A 13,036-nucleotide genomic window follows, 5' to 3' on the forward strand; every position below is an offset into this window, starting at 1 on the left:
AAACACCGACTTACCGGAATCGATCAAGTTTTGAGAAGGGATGAAAGGAGGGGTTGCGTATGTTAATGTAACGTGCTGTCGACGGACGCGACTGCACTTGGGAGAGGACATTATTAAAGTGTCGTGTAAAATGAAAAATCCTGTTCACGCTTTTCGGTTGTCAAACCGAATTCCGAAATCTTAATAAGTACTGCAGTGTGTGTACCTACAACTATACATCATAGCAATACCATTAATTATAATCATATTTGATATTATAATATGATATTAAACCGTGCGTTTAGAGCGAAATCGGACGAGTTCGTTTTCAGTTGCACCGGTCCAACTTCCGCAATATATAATATATAATAATATGTAGTCCTTTATTTAATTTATATACGTGTGGCCGCGCATTAATTAAATGGCGAAGAAACGAGCGTGTACCATCTGGAAGACAAAATATCTGGTTCATCGCACGGAATATATGCGGAAGAACGACAAGTGCATTGTCGACTAAAAACGTCAATTAATAATATTATGATAACAGTGATTATGGTGACCATATTTTATTATTATTGTTATTATTATTAGAAGCAGTTAGGTTTATACGCGGATAATTGTATAATACCAATATACCTATTATACCTATACGGCTATACATAGGAGGTACTACGGGGGTGGCAGAGTAGGCAACTGCCCCTCCTGCGAACCGTACCTGTATTAATACATAATTCCTTATTAACGACCCCCCCTCCCCTGAAAATATAGTTAGATGGTTAAAATATTTTCTGGCCCCCCCCTGCCAAGAGGGTCTAGTACCGCCTATGCGGCTATACTTGAGATAATAATGTTGTATAATATATTCGTAGGTACCTATACGTAGTAAGATTTGTAAGACGTTATATAGGTATTGCGTATAAAGGTAATAAGAAACTTACTTGTATTTTACTATTTTATTTTCCTGATTAAAATATAATTTTTAATATAACACATGTTAATGGATTTTCGTACCGAAATATATTATATCATAAAATATACATAAGTATAATCCAATTCATTCAATGTTATAAAATATAATGTTATTAATTACAGGTATAATTTTAAGTGTATTAAGTGGATAAGTGTATAACAATATAGTCGGTGGACGGTGGATATTGTAGATATCGATATTGTGACGTATTATGTTTTTGATAGACGTTTTATTATTTTATTTTATTCATTGTTTGGTCTAATACATTTTTTTTGTTTCCATAAAACTCTATTTACAATCTATACAAAATAGAACTATAAGTGAATGTGATTCAAAATAATGATACATATTTATATGGCTTGGACGATGGGGAAACCGTTCATCAACAGCGCCTTTTATTATATTATACATGTATTTATGTTATGTTTTTGTTTTTTAATGAGCGGATCCATCGGAATAATTTGTTCAGGGTGTTAACTATTGGTTTAACTTGGTTTAATTTGTTATTTCACAAAGAAGAGTTTGTTTAATGTTACAGTTAATATTTTGTTCAATGACAGTGGTTAATTAAATGAGATGAGTGATTTTATAAGAGTATTAAGTACGATCAGGAAAGTTTAATATCAATAACTGAAAAATGAAAAAGAATATTTTGTGTAATTTTTTTTTGAAAAAGAAACCCCATCACCTAATTTATCGACGAATTTATAATCTTAGCCTTTAGGATACTCTTAATTTTATTAAATATCACAAACCATATTATGTATTCTAATTATTGTTGAATGACGTTCATATACGCACTATTAGCTACTTCAATATTACTATTATTTATTTTAAATTTATAATGATATTATTGTGAAGAAATTAAATAGCTGTTTTCCAAGTACGATATAGTAACACACTGTTATAGAGTTTGTATTTGCGACTGGTAAAGTGTGATTTTCATTGATTGACAGTATAGTTAGTACTGCAGTATAGCATTATAATAATTGATGTGATCTCTTGTGATTTTGATGACCATCATAATAAATTATGAGTATATAACATAGTAAAAGTTCACTCGTAGACACATTCAGTATATATAGGTACATATATATATATATATTTATTCACGCAGCGTTGTTTTTCGGCATCGTTCCCCTCGCCATTAAACGTGCACCTACCTATATAATTGACGTACTTAATCCGGATTATTACTGTCGCTCTCGTTGACGTAGAATTAAAAGCGCTTTTCTTGTCGAATCACGTTCACCATTTGTATATGATATAATGGGCCGGAATATACCTTGAAAGTTCTTTAGCTGTAAAACTACCATACGCGAACCCTTCACAAAACCGTTCCTGTACTATATAAATTACGTTAACTATTTTATACTCGTTTTTCGAAGTCAGAGTTTATAATATAATAATAATATGAGAGTTTCATTTTTTATTTTATCGGTTTCCAGGTCAAAGTGATTTTGAGAGTTACCAAAGGGGCCGACGAACAACCAGCGGCGACGGCTGAACCTGGTAACAACTTCATGTCGGTGGACAAGAAGCACAGACAACTGACGCTAATTGATCCGAACGCACCTCCAGCTAGCGACGGTAGTCGGCGCGTGGGCGTCGCCGCTCCCAAAATGTTCGCGTTCGACGCACTGTTCACGCAAGAAGACTCGCAGGTAATATACGAAATATCAATCTCGCCACTAGGTACAATGAAATATACAATAATATATTATTATTATGCTATACGACTTGTTATAATATTATTATTGTAAGCGCCGTTGAAAATACAATAGACACGCGTTGTATCGTAATCATTATTATTCTTATCATCATCATTATAATATCAGCGTCGAATCCCCCCCGAGACTGGATATTCGGATAGCTTTTGATATTGCAATGTTTTATATTAAAATATACACCGTTGGAATATAATATATTAGAATAAATTACGATTGAGTGTAGCGTGGAACACATTTGAACCCTCGTCGTAATATTATTATTCTCGACAAAGATTTAAGGATATTCACTTTTCTTCATGACACGTTTGTTATACCGGTCGTTATCATATTATACCAACATATTATTACAATATTTTTGTCCTTTTTCTATATGGTCGTATAGACATAATTATAAATAGATTATAGATTATAATTATATAGATAGCTTGTAGATCTTAAAAAATTAAACTGAATATTATATTCAACACGTATACCTATTAATATATTAATATTATATTTTTAAAATAGAATATTTACAAAAATAACCCAGTAGTTTATATTCTATGATTACAAGATTACAATATTGTGAAGACAGAACTAGCACTTATTATGTTCTTACTTAATATTATTAAATAACGATATAGGGTAATTACGATTTGTTTCTAAGCCATACAATTTATTTTAACTTTTAAGACTTACCTGCGTAAATAATATCAACAATTAGCTAGGTTATAGTTTTGATTTTGGTGGGTAAATAAATTATTTAAAATAAAAAAAAAAACATTTTCTCTTTATACGCTTGGCCGGTTATCGCGGGATGCCATTTCAGCAAAACAATATATATAACATAATATCAAGCAATAAGGGACACATAACAATATAAAATAATAATATGATACAAATAAATTACGTATCGAAATAGGAGATTGCTGCTATATATATCATATAGCTGAGTGTAATAGGAAATAAAAAATATATTTAACCGATTATCCGCGCAAAAGCTCGGTGTTTGCGCAATGCGGCGACAGACGCGCACGAACATAATGTTAGCTGGTAGGTATGTATACGCGGTGGGGTCCATTTCAACGGATGCTGCAGCAGGTATATATAATATTATATAATGTTATATGTGTATGCGCCGCCGCGTTTAACTGCATTCTGTTTTCGCTGCAGGGAAGGGTATATAAATATGATAGGTGCGGTGGGGTGGGGTGGAGGGTTAACATGAGACAGTATAATTCGCGCAACAGACATAAATCTCTGCAACTCGCTCCTGCTCGGATATATACATGTATAAAATAATACGTACATAAATATATAGGTACATTCACACATATAGTGTGTCGTGTGTGAAAAAAGTATAAGTGCGGATAGTGCAGGCGACGAGGGGGTTTTAAACGGGCGCGCGTACGGGATTTTCCGGCGGTTTACTATTGGCACTGCTCTAATAAAAAAAAAATAAATAAATAAATAAACGAGCCGCGGTTAACGGCGGATATCCGTTTGCCGCGACGGCGGGGCTGATGCTGCAGAAGCAGAGATAGATCGGAACTATATAAAGCCGCTATCGGCACGCCTCGACGCGCGTGCGTGGTGTAATTGCTTTGGTGGAGAAGAAAAAAAGATTTGGGGTGAAAAAAAAACAACGTCTCGGCGACAAAACGGTCGCGTGGTTATCTAGGACAGAGTCGGGCGCATTCGCTCGCCCCTCGCCCGTCGAAAGATGCTGCGCGAGATCGACGTAAAAATAGCGCGACGGAAGACCCGCCGCCGTTGTCTGTATATACGGGTATATACCAGAGATACCTATGTTATATGTGTATACCTACGAAATAATTTATCAAAGCTGACGCGGACTAACTCGGCAACTAGCTCTGCTGCTCTACTGCACTGTATACAGTACTCGTATGCCGTGATGAGTAGTGGGGAAGGGGTCCCCAGTGGTTTAGTTAATCTCGTATACGCGTGGTTTTTATATATTTTTCGTCCGTTTCTTCTTTCGTGCGGCTGTGTACCTATATCTCACACACGCTAAACCTGCACTACAGGCACCATATATATATATGTATATGGGTAGGCATATTGCGTATTATATGATCGACAGTCGCAGCATCTGTCTAACAGGCCCTGCTACCGCAGGAAAAGCCAGTAAGTGATTACATAATTATCAAAAATGAAGTTTTGATGATATATTATTGTTGATTTAATCGTTTTGTATAGTTATAATATTTTAACCAGAGTAAAATAATACAGAAAAAATGACATCATAATATGTAAAAATCAAAAATGTGATTTTAAAATATATGTCATGACATTTACAGAAATCGTACATTTCCTGAGGAAATTACAGTAAAAAGCAATTCTTGCGGCTAATACTATAATAGCATGTAGGTACACTACAGTTAATGCGTTATTTCGTTCATGCAGTTACAACTCAAAACGTTTAATTCGATTTACTGCATTTTCTTCTAGAAATTCTACCATAACAGTTGTTATATGTCTTGCAACATTTAATGATATAATATAGATAATAATTTAGTTATCATGAAGCGATTTATAAAACAATATTCAAGTAAAGGTTCATAAAAAAATATATTTTTTATTTATTATTTTTATGGGTTTTTTATTAACAATGCTAAATTATATTAATGATCCTAACAATGCACACTAGACAAATAACTGGAGCCCCATGGTATATGACCAACGACGCATTACATAAAGATCTCCAAATCCCAACAGTCAACGAAATAGCAACTCGTCATTACAAAAAGTTTCACTCCAAACTGCACTCGAACCAAATCCCTCCAATTTCCCGCATGTCCTCTATAATACCATCCCCAACAATCCTCCGAGGAGGTTAAAAAGAAAATGGCCAAGAAACGCTCTTGCCTAACGGTCTCCATATTATATGAACCCATCAAATTAAATAGGAGGTACTGTTGATGGAAGGTTTTCCCCCTCAAGACATTCAAGTCATTTTACTATTACCTATGTTATCAAATTTACTTATTGTACAAATTATATAGATTGTAAATATGCTTAAATAAATTAAAAAAAAAAAAAAAACAATGTACACTAGTATTTAAAATGTGTGTATGTCTATAATGCTAGGGAGAAAAGCAATAACTTCAAATCAATTTATTTACCTCAAAATAAATAGTTTTTTTAAATGTATGTCATAATTTTCCTTCTACTTCAGCAACTTCTTTACAAACTTGAAATATTTAATTAATTTGGAAAAAAAACAAAAATACAAAATTAAATTTTCCCAAAAAGTTGATTTTTGTAGTTTCTGATTTTACCAGTAGCACGGCAGTACAAGTAACATGTCCGTTCACTTAGGAGGTTCGCATGATGTATAATGAGCCCTATTATGTGTACGTGCGCATAATAATATTATGTTGACACATCTACTGCCCTTTACGTCTTGTAATCACGGAATCATTATTGTTTGTTTTTTTTTGTATGAGTTATTAAATTTTTTATGTTAACTTTGGTTTTAACCCTAGTAAGTTTCTAGTTGGATTTTTAAACCAACCAATATTGGTTGTTTGTTAAACCATGGTTAATGTCAAACCAACCAGATGAATAATTCACTAAATTCTTTAATATGCTATTGAAATACAAACGATTAACAGTTAGTAATAGGTAGATAAATACAAAAAACGAAATTATAATATGTATTATTTAATAATCATACCACATAGGCACAATATACCACAGTCATACGATATAGGTAGTTATATTATAAAATTCATCTTGTAAAAAGAGTAAAGACCATTTATAATATTTAATTTCTAAACGATAAATGAAGCATAGTGTGATTCACAAAAATATTTTTTCGTACGAACTCGTGCCCTACAAAATATCAATTGCCGAAACAATATAACAAGACGTAACAACGAAATATATTATATAGGACTCGTTAGATGTTTATTAACTATTACTTATTATATTATTATTTGCGGTAATGCGGTACGAAATGATTAAAACCAAGGAACAAAGCACGACGTATATAATTCAAGATACGAAGTCGATACGTTATTTAGTATAGGCGTATGTTTAGTGGCGACGTGTTATATTTTTTGCATCGATAAAATTTCGTACTCTGTATATTATAATAATATATGTGTACGCCGTTATATTGGCGTTATTTTATATATTATGTACCTACTGGATTTGACATGAGAAAAATTGCACGTCCCTTAAGTATCGTTTTAAGCGATATTTCCGTGGTGGTATATATTGTATAATACTATACTCGCTCTATGGCAATATATACACATATTTATATAATGTATATTATAAGGCCATACGTATTATAGACGCATCGTGTTTGCGTAATACCGCTTATAAGAGTTTGCATATAAACGTTCAGTTTTTAGTAAATATTTGTTGAAGAGTGAAAGCCATTAATAATGTTATGAATACGCGTTATATTTATATATATACATATATACTTCAATGCTCGTCTTTTTCTAATTTTTTATTTTTGTTTACAGGAACCCTTATTTAATTTTTTTTTTAAACAGAACCTTTTTTTTGTTACCTACTTAGTACCTATATAATAGGTATTATATTAATATGGTTGTAGTGATTATGATGATTAAATACCCCTGACAATGTTGACATCCATTATTTTCAACGATGCTGATCAATAAATTTGATATATTTTTATTACCAATAAAATAGTAACATAATATATCAAATTTAATCTGAATTTCGATTTAGCTTTAAGTTTATAATTTATATATATGTTGGTAGGTACGCCCTACGTCGGTACTGCAACACCATAACTAAAAATATTGGTGTTAATTAAAAAATGTTTTATATAATTACATAATTATTGCACAGAACTATTAATCTTTTTGATTTAATCATTAACGTAGGACATTCCGTGTATGAATTTTTTAATCCCCAAGTAAAGTGTTGTCATTGGGTGGCTACTCTTCTCACGTGTTTCATTTCATAATATATATATTCTGCATACAAGCTTATTGTAATAAATAAATTGCGGGTTGTTTGTTTTTAAAATAAAGTTAAAAAAAAAAAGAATTGTCATATAAGTTTATTTACAGAGCCACAATTAGAATAGTTTTGATGAAATATTATGTTTAATGCTTTAAAATTAAAAAAAACATTAATATTCGGCAGGTGGACGTGTGCAGTGCTACATTGATGGACGTCATACATGCTGTCATTCATGGAACCGATGGATCTGTATTCTGTTTTGGCCACCAAAATCTAGGTAAGTCTATATATTATATTTATCATGAAAATCCCCACTAATTAAAATAATAGAATCAAAATTGATGATCGATTCATCATTTAAAATTGAACTATAATGGTTACAAACGTCCATCTACATTTAAATGATAGAATGTAGTTTGTTAGTTAAATAATTACGAGCAGTGACGAGTGCAATTTAAATGGAAGATAAATTATTATTAATAATAACAATAGCGTCACACATGTCAATGAGGAAAAAAATATAATATTTTCCGTTTAAATTACAATAACGCGGATAGTATAATTAAAAACGGAAGTATAAATCATATGATAATATGTTAATGAGAAAATGAAAGTTTTATTTAGCTAAAAATCCATTACCTTTTTAATATGTTATTATATTATTCACAAATTGAAATACCAACCATTTTGGTTCAATATATTATAACGTATATTGTATAATAATTTCAATTATCCCCGCCTAATTGAAATAATAGGGGGGTATTCGTATAATCAGATTAATATATTCAGATGATTGATATTTCCTTTTTTTTCTCTTTGAATATTTTATATTATATGACATACCTATTATATATAATATATGTAATTGTAGTTATAATTAAATACCTATTATCGTGTACATTTTTGTTTTTTTAACAATACTTTTAATGTTTAAACTTTTAAGCAAAAAAATATGTTGCTTATATCCCAGTTTTTTCAACAATTTTAGTTACATATATTATTACTTATACTTCTAACTAAAATATTATTACTTATAGTCTAATCTAAAATATTATTACTTAAAATACTTTATTGTTATTCTATAGACTATATTATATAGCGCTATATAATATACCAGCGCTGGTTATACAAAGTACCTACGTGTTTAAAAGCTACTGATTATTGCTGTTTATTGACCTGCAGCAGTAGGTATATAGGTAGAAGAATTTATTCGATTTTTACGAAATTGCCTATGATTAACGCGCGAAGCGTATTTTTATAATATTTCACTATACTTACCTATAGAACCACTGTAATAATATGGCTGTTTATCGAGCGCTTTATTTATAATGTTTTTCGAAAAATACCAGAATTTAAAATTTTAAACCCAATCGTTCGCATAGAAATGAACACGTGCGGGGTTTATGATGAATTTAAATTACGATATCCATAATATAATTGACGCTGTGATTACATAATATTTTTATTTAGTCTCCACGCCATTATTCGAATTATCCATCGAATATAATTTTGGAATGACATCCTCGCGAGGTGCGCAGAATACAGATGATGTTGATGATGATGATGTTGAGGATAATAATACATAATATAGCATGTAGAACCACCCTCGCTTCTGCAACCCGCTCTCGGCAATCGAAAACGCCTAGCGATTTCCTCCTTCCGTGTATTATACGATTATAATAATCATCCATACAAAATATTTTATCCTCTTCGAAACCCACGATCGGAATGATGACTTTGAAACAAGTACCGCATTTGCTTTGCATACTTATAACAATATTATAATATTGTCTTCTCGTTTCACTGGTATGTACAGTGTGTGTGTGTAAGCGGTTGGACGACGTTTATATTGTGTAGTGGATGTACCTACTTTGCGACACGTTCCATACCTATTAACGAAACGCAATAAGTTGGGCAGATATCGTCGTGTTTATATAATATTATTATACGTACCTGATGCACAACTTTATGGGTGTGAACGCACACCGACCGCGCGCAAAGTCCATAGACCCATAATACGCCACACAATTTTGCACGGTTGGCAGGCAGAGCGGAAGCGCAGAGGGTATATTATAATATATTTCGTTTAAAATTCAACAGGCGGCTGCTTCCGCGGCCACACCGACGACGAGCGTCGTATATATTATTACATTATTATTATGATTATTATTACTATCACTATTATTATGATTATTATTATTGCGGTATCCGCGGGCGACCGTTGACTTATTTACGCGCGGTGGCAAGTTTCGTCAAAGTTCACTGATTGTTATATTATAATATATAATATGTATTATATTATACAAACCGTCTCCGAGCAAACTTCATTATACCTTACCGCCGCCTCCCGCCTCGCCGTTTGTTTTGCGCATTCCAAACTCGTGTCTACGATATAAACTTTAACAAGACGCCACGCCGGCAGACTATAACTACCTCTCGACCGAGCCCGGTGCGATATACACAATTCGTTTGAATGCGCTATATTGTATCAATCTATCTGTATCTGTATCTAATTCATTCACTATACAGGGTGATAACTTAATAACTATACCTATTATAACGTTTTTGAAAATGTTTTTTGAATATTATTTAAGGTTGTACCTATATAATATGAAAACGACATACACATCTGACATTGCCACAATTACTTTTTCAATAAATTTTAAACGATACAATTAATTACATAAAAAACTACTCACGTGCCTTTATATTTTATATAGGTACATCGATAGTTTTAGTAAATTAGATTAGATACCTAATCTGGTTCAGACCATGGGTGTAGTTTACCATTAAATAATTTAAATATATAATGATATGTTTGACGTATGTATATAGAAAAAGGCATTAGGTATCGACAAACATATTAGGGACGGTAAAATTTCACATTGATCGCACACCTATAAATACATGTTATTAAATACTTACTATTTTCATCTTATTTTTTAATTTTTTCGTATGTACAAGACATCTACAACCTATCGAAAAATACTTTGTTTTGTTGATAAATCGTGGGATACAAAATGCGTACATCAATATTACCAATATGAATCCTATGATATTATTACACTGCTATTAGCACAAAAAAAGTAATTTGATAGGTACCAATAATTGTAAAATACTAAAATAATAATATACTCTATTAATAAAAAAAAAATGTCAATAATTACCCAATATTTAATTTAAAGGAAGGAGGAATTAATATTTTAGTACCCGTCATGGATGGAAAAATTTTTAAGGTTGCAATTTTATTATATTGTCCAAAAAACGTAATTTCAAAAAAAAAGTTTATCTCATTTGAAAATATGTGTGCTTACCGTATCAAATAATCACCCTGTATATAGCTTCTATGTATATTACATTTATGTTTAATACGCTATAGCTTAGCTGCACCATATAGGACCTTTAATACGCGTATACTAGTAGCGAATACGTAATCAACGCGTCGACGACGGTCACGTATTATTTGATATACCTACATGTATACTGCGCCGTAACTCGTGACCGTGTATCTTTCAACGATGCAACTATCGTAAGTACAGATGGTGGGTTTCAAATTTATAAACGAAGCCTCAGATTTTTATCATGCACGTTTTTTTTTTTTTTTTTAAATAATGAGCGCCAAAACGTGATAAGGAGGAGATAAAACATATTAAGTAGTATCGTATAAAAGTACCAAAACCCCAAGTATTTACCATTGTTTTTTACCTGGGTAAGATTCCTGCAGATATTAAAATATTAAATGTACTTATCGCTGGATCGTACTCTCGTTCAAAAATCCAATCTTAATTAACGATATTAATGATTTAGAAGTTTATTAATATATGTAAAAACGAATAAGTTAATATTATTTTTAGTAATTATTTCTTACTTTATATTTATTATTCTTGGTAGTAGCTATATAGGTACTTGGTAATAAAATATTTTTAAAAAATGATGTAGGTACGTGTTAACGACACGTAGTAATATGAATTTTTACTTTTATATACCTATATTATCATTGATTTTATACTTAATATTCATATTATTTTTTATAGATATTATTTTATATTGGTGCAAAAGGCGTACGTATTTTTTTATATTTTTGACGCTTAAATCATGAATTCCATAGAATATTATAAATTATAATCTATTCGTCAGGTCGCCATCCCCGGCCGACTTTATCCCATAAACGGTCTGTCACTGTCGTTGTCAACATTCCGATCGGATCGCCGTCAATCATCCGTACAATATATTTTGCATTATGCTGTTCAGTGTCCACTGTCGCCGCGCGTATGTGATATGTTACAAATTAATATAATTATTATATAGATACTATTAAGCATTTTTTAAATACATAATTATATGATGATGTTTCACCGGTTCCGGTTCCGGGCACTTCCCTAGCTAGACATTTCCAATGATATTGTAAGTACGGGCGTTTATACAGAATTTTTTTTAGCTGGTTGTTTTAAGTTTAAATTTAAATTTAACTTGAAGTAGGTTCACATACTCTCCTTTGTAGTCATATTAATCTATGATACAGAACCATATATTTAGTAACATATTTTTTTGTATACGTTCAAGGTGTTCATTAAATAATAATAATTATTATCTATATGTTTTGCATAAATTCGACCTTTGGGTGGCATGCGGGGGGAGGCGTCTCAACACCAAAAAAACCCAACTGCCGGCCAAGCCACTGTGTAGGTACGGGAATAAAGACATAACATTTCCTGTTGATGATACTTCATCTTCGTAGGTGGGTACCTAGTAAAATATAGTTTTAATTTTGCACAATGTTTAAAACCGCGTGTTTGAACTTTGCGCAAAACTCTGCGATGCGTAATAGTTGTACGCGTCGTGATAAATATATAACATAATTCTGCAGACTTTGTATATGACAGCAGAAACGATATATCCATAAACGAATAGCCACTATTGTATAACGTGTGCGAGCAAGCAATAACAAACGGGCGGGAAGGTTATATAAGTTTATAAATGATCGGCATGTGATGTGTAATGAACCGTGTGTGATAAACTGGTAGACGATGAGATATCAATCGCACGACAATAATACGCAACGTTGACTGCAGAAATAAAATAGCAAAATCTAATTTATTTTTGAAAATATTTGCTTCGATTTTCACTGTGAATTAAAATAAGTAAGTGGTACACAATAGAATACGAAATATGTATTTTCGTCTTATCATATTATTATGTTTGAACTGTCTCGAATGAGTATAGTTGAATCACCGTTCAAATGATTTGGACGTAATTTCGAGTTATGCCGAACATTTTTTTATTTCAATAGTTCACAACTCTTTCAAATTTAAAAAAAATATTGAATGCTTATCTGCACACGCACAAAATATGTAACGTAATGATATTAATATGTAGTTAATTTATAACTACTTCGGCTTTTGAAGTA

At 31.7% G+C, this 13,036-nt stretch overlaps 1 protein-coding gene across 3 annotated transcripts in view; it reads left to right on the top strand.

The window, feature by feature from the left end:
* Positions 1-13,036, top strand: part of LOC100165618 (kinesin-like protein CG14535) — a 182,623-nt gene that overhangs the window by 154,061 nt on the left and 15,526 nt on the right. For all 3 annotated transcript variants that reach the window (XM_029488026.1, XM_029488027.1, XM_008187594.3), the window contains 2 exons: positions 2,398-2,613; positions 7,813-7,906. In XM_029488026.1, coding sequence (XP_029343886.1) covers positions 2,398-2,613; positions 7,813-7,906 — 310 coding nt within the window. The remainder of the gene's footprint in view (positions 1-2,397; positions 2,614-7,812; positions 7,907-13,036) is intronic.

The sequence above is a fragment of the Acyrthosiphon pisum genome, chromosome A1, assembly GCF_005508785.2.
Source record: "Acyrthosiphon pisum isolate AL4f chromosome A1, pea_aphid_22Mar2018_4r6ur, whole genome shotgun sequence".
NCBI classification, from domain to species: Eukaryota; Metazoa; Arthropoda; class Insecta; order Hemiptera; family Aphididae; genus Acyrthosiphon; species Acyrthosiphon pisum.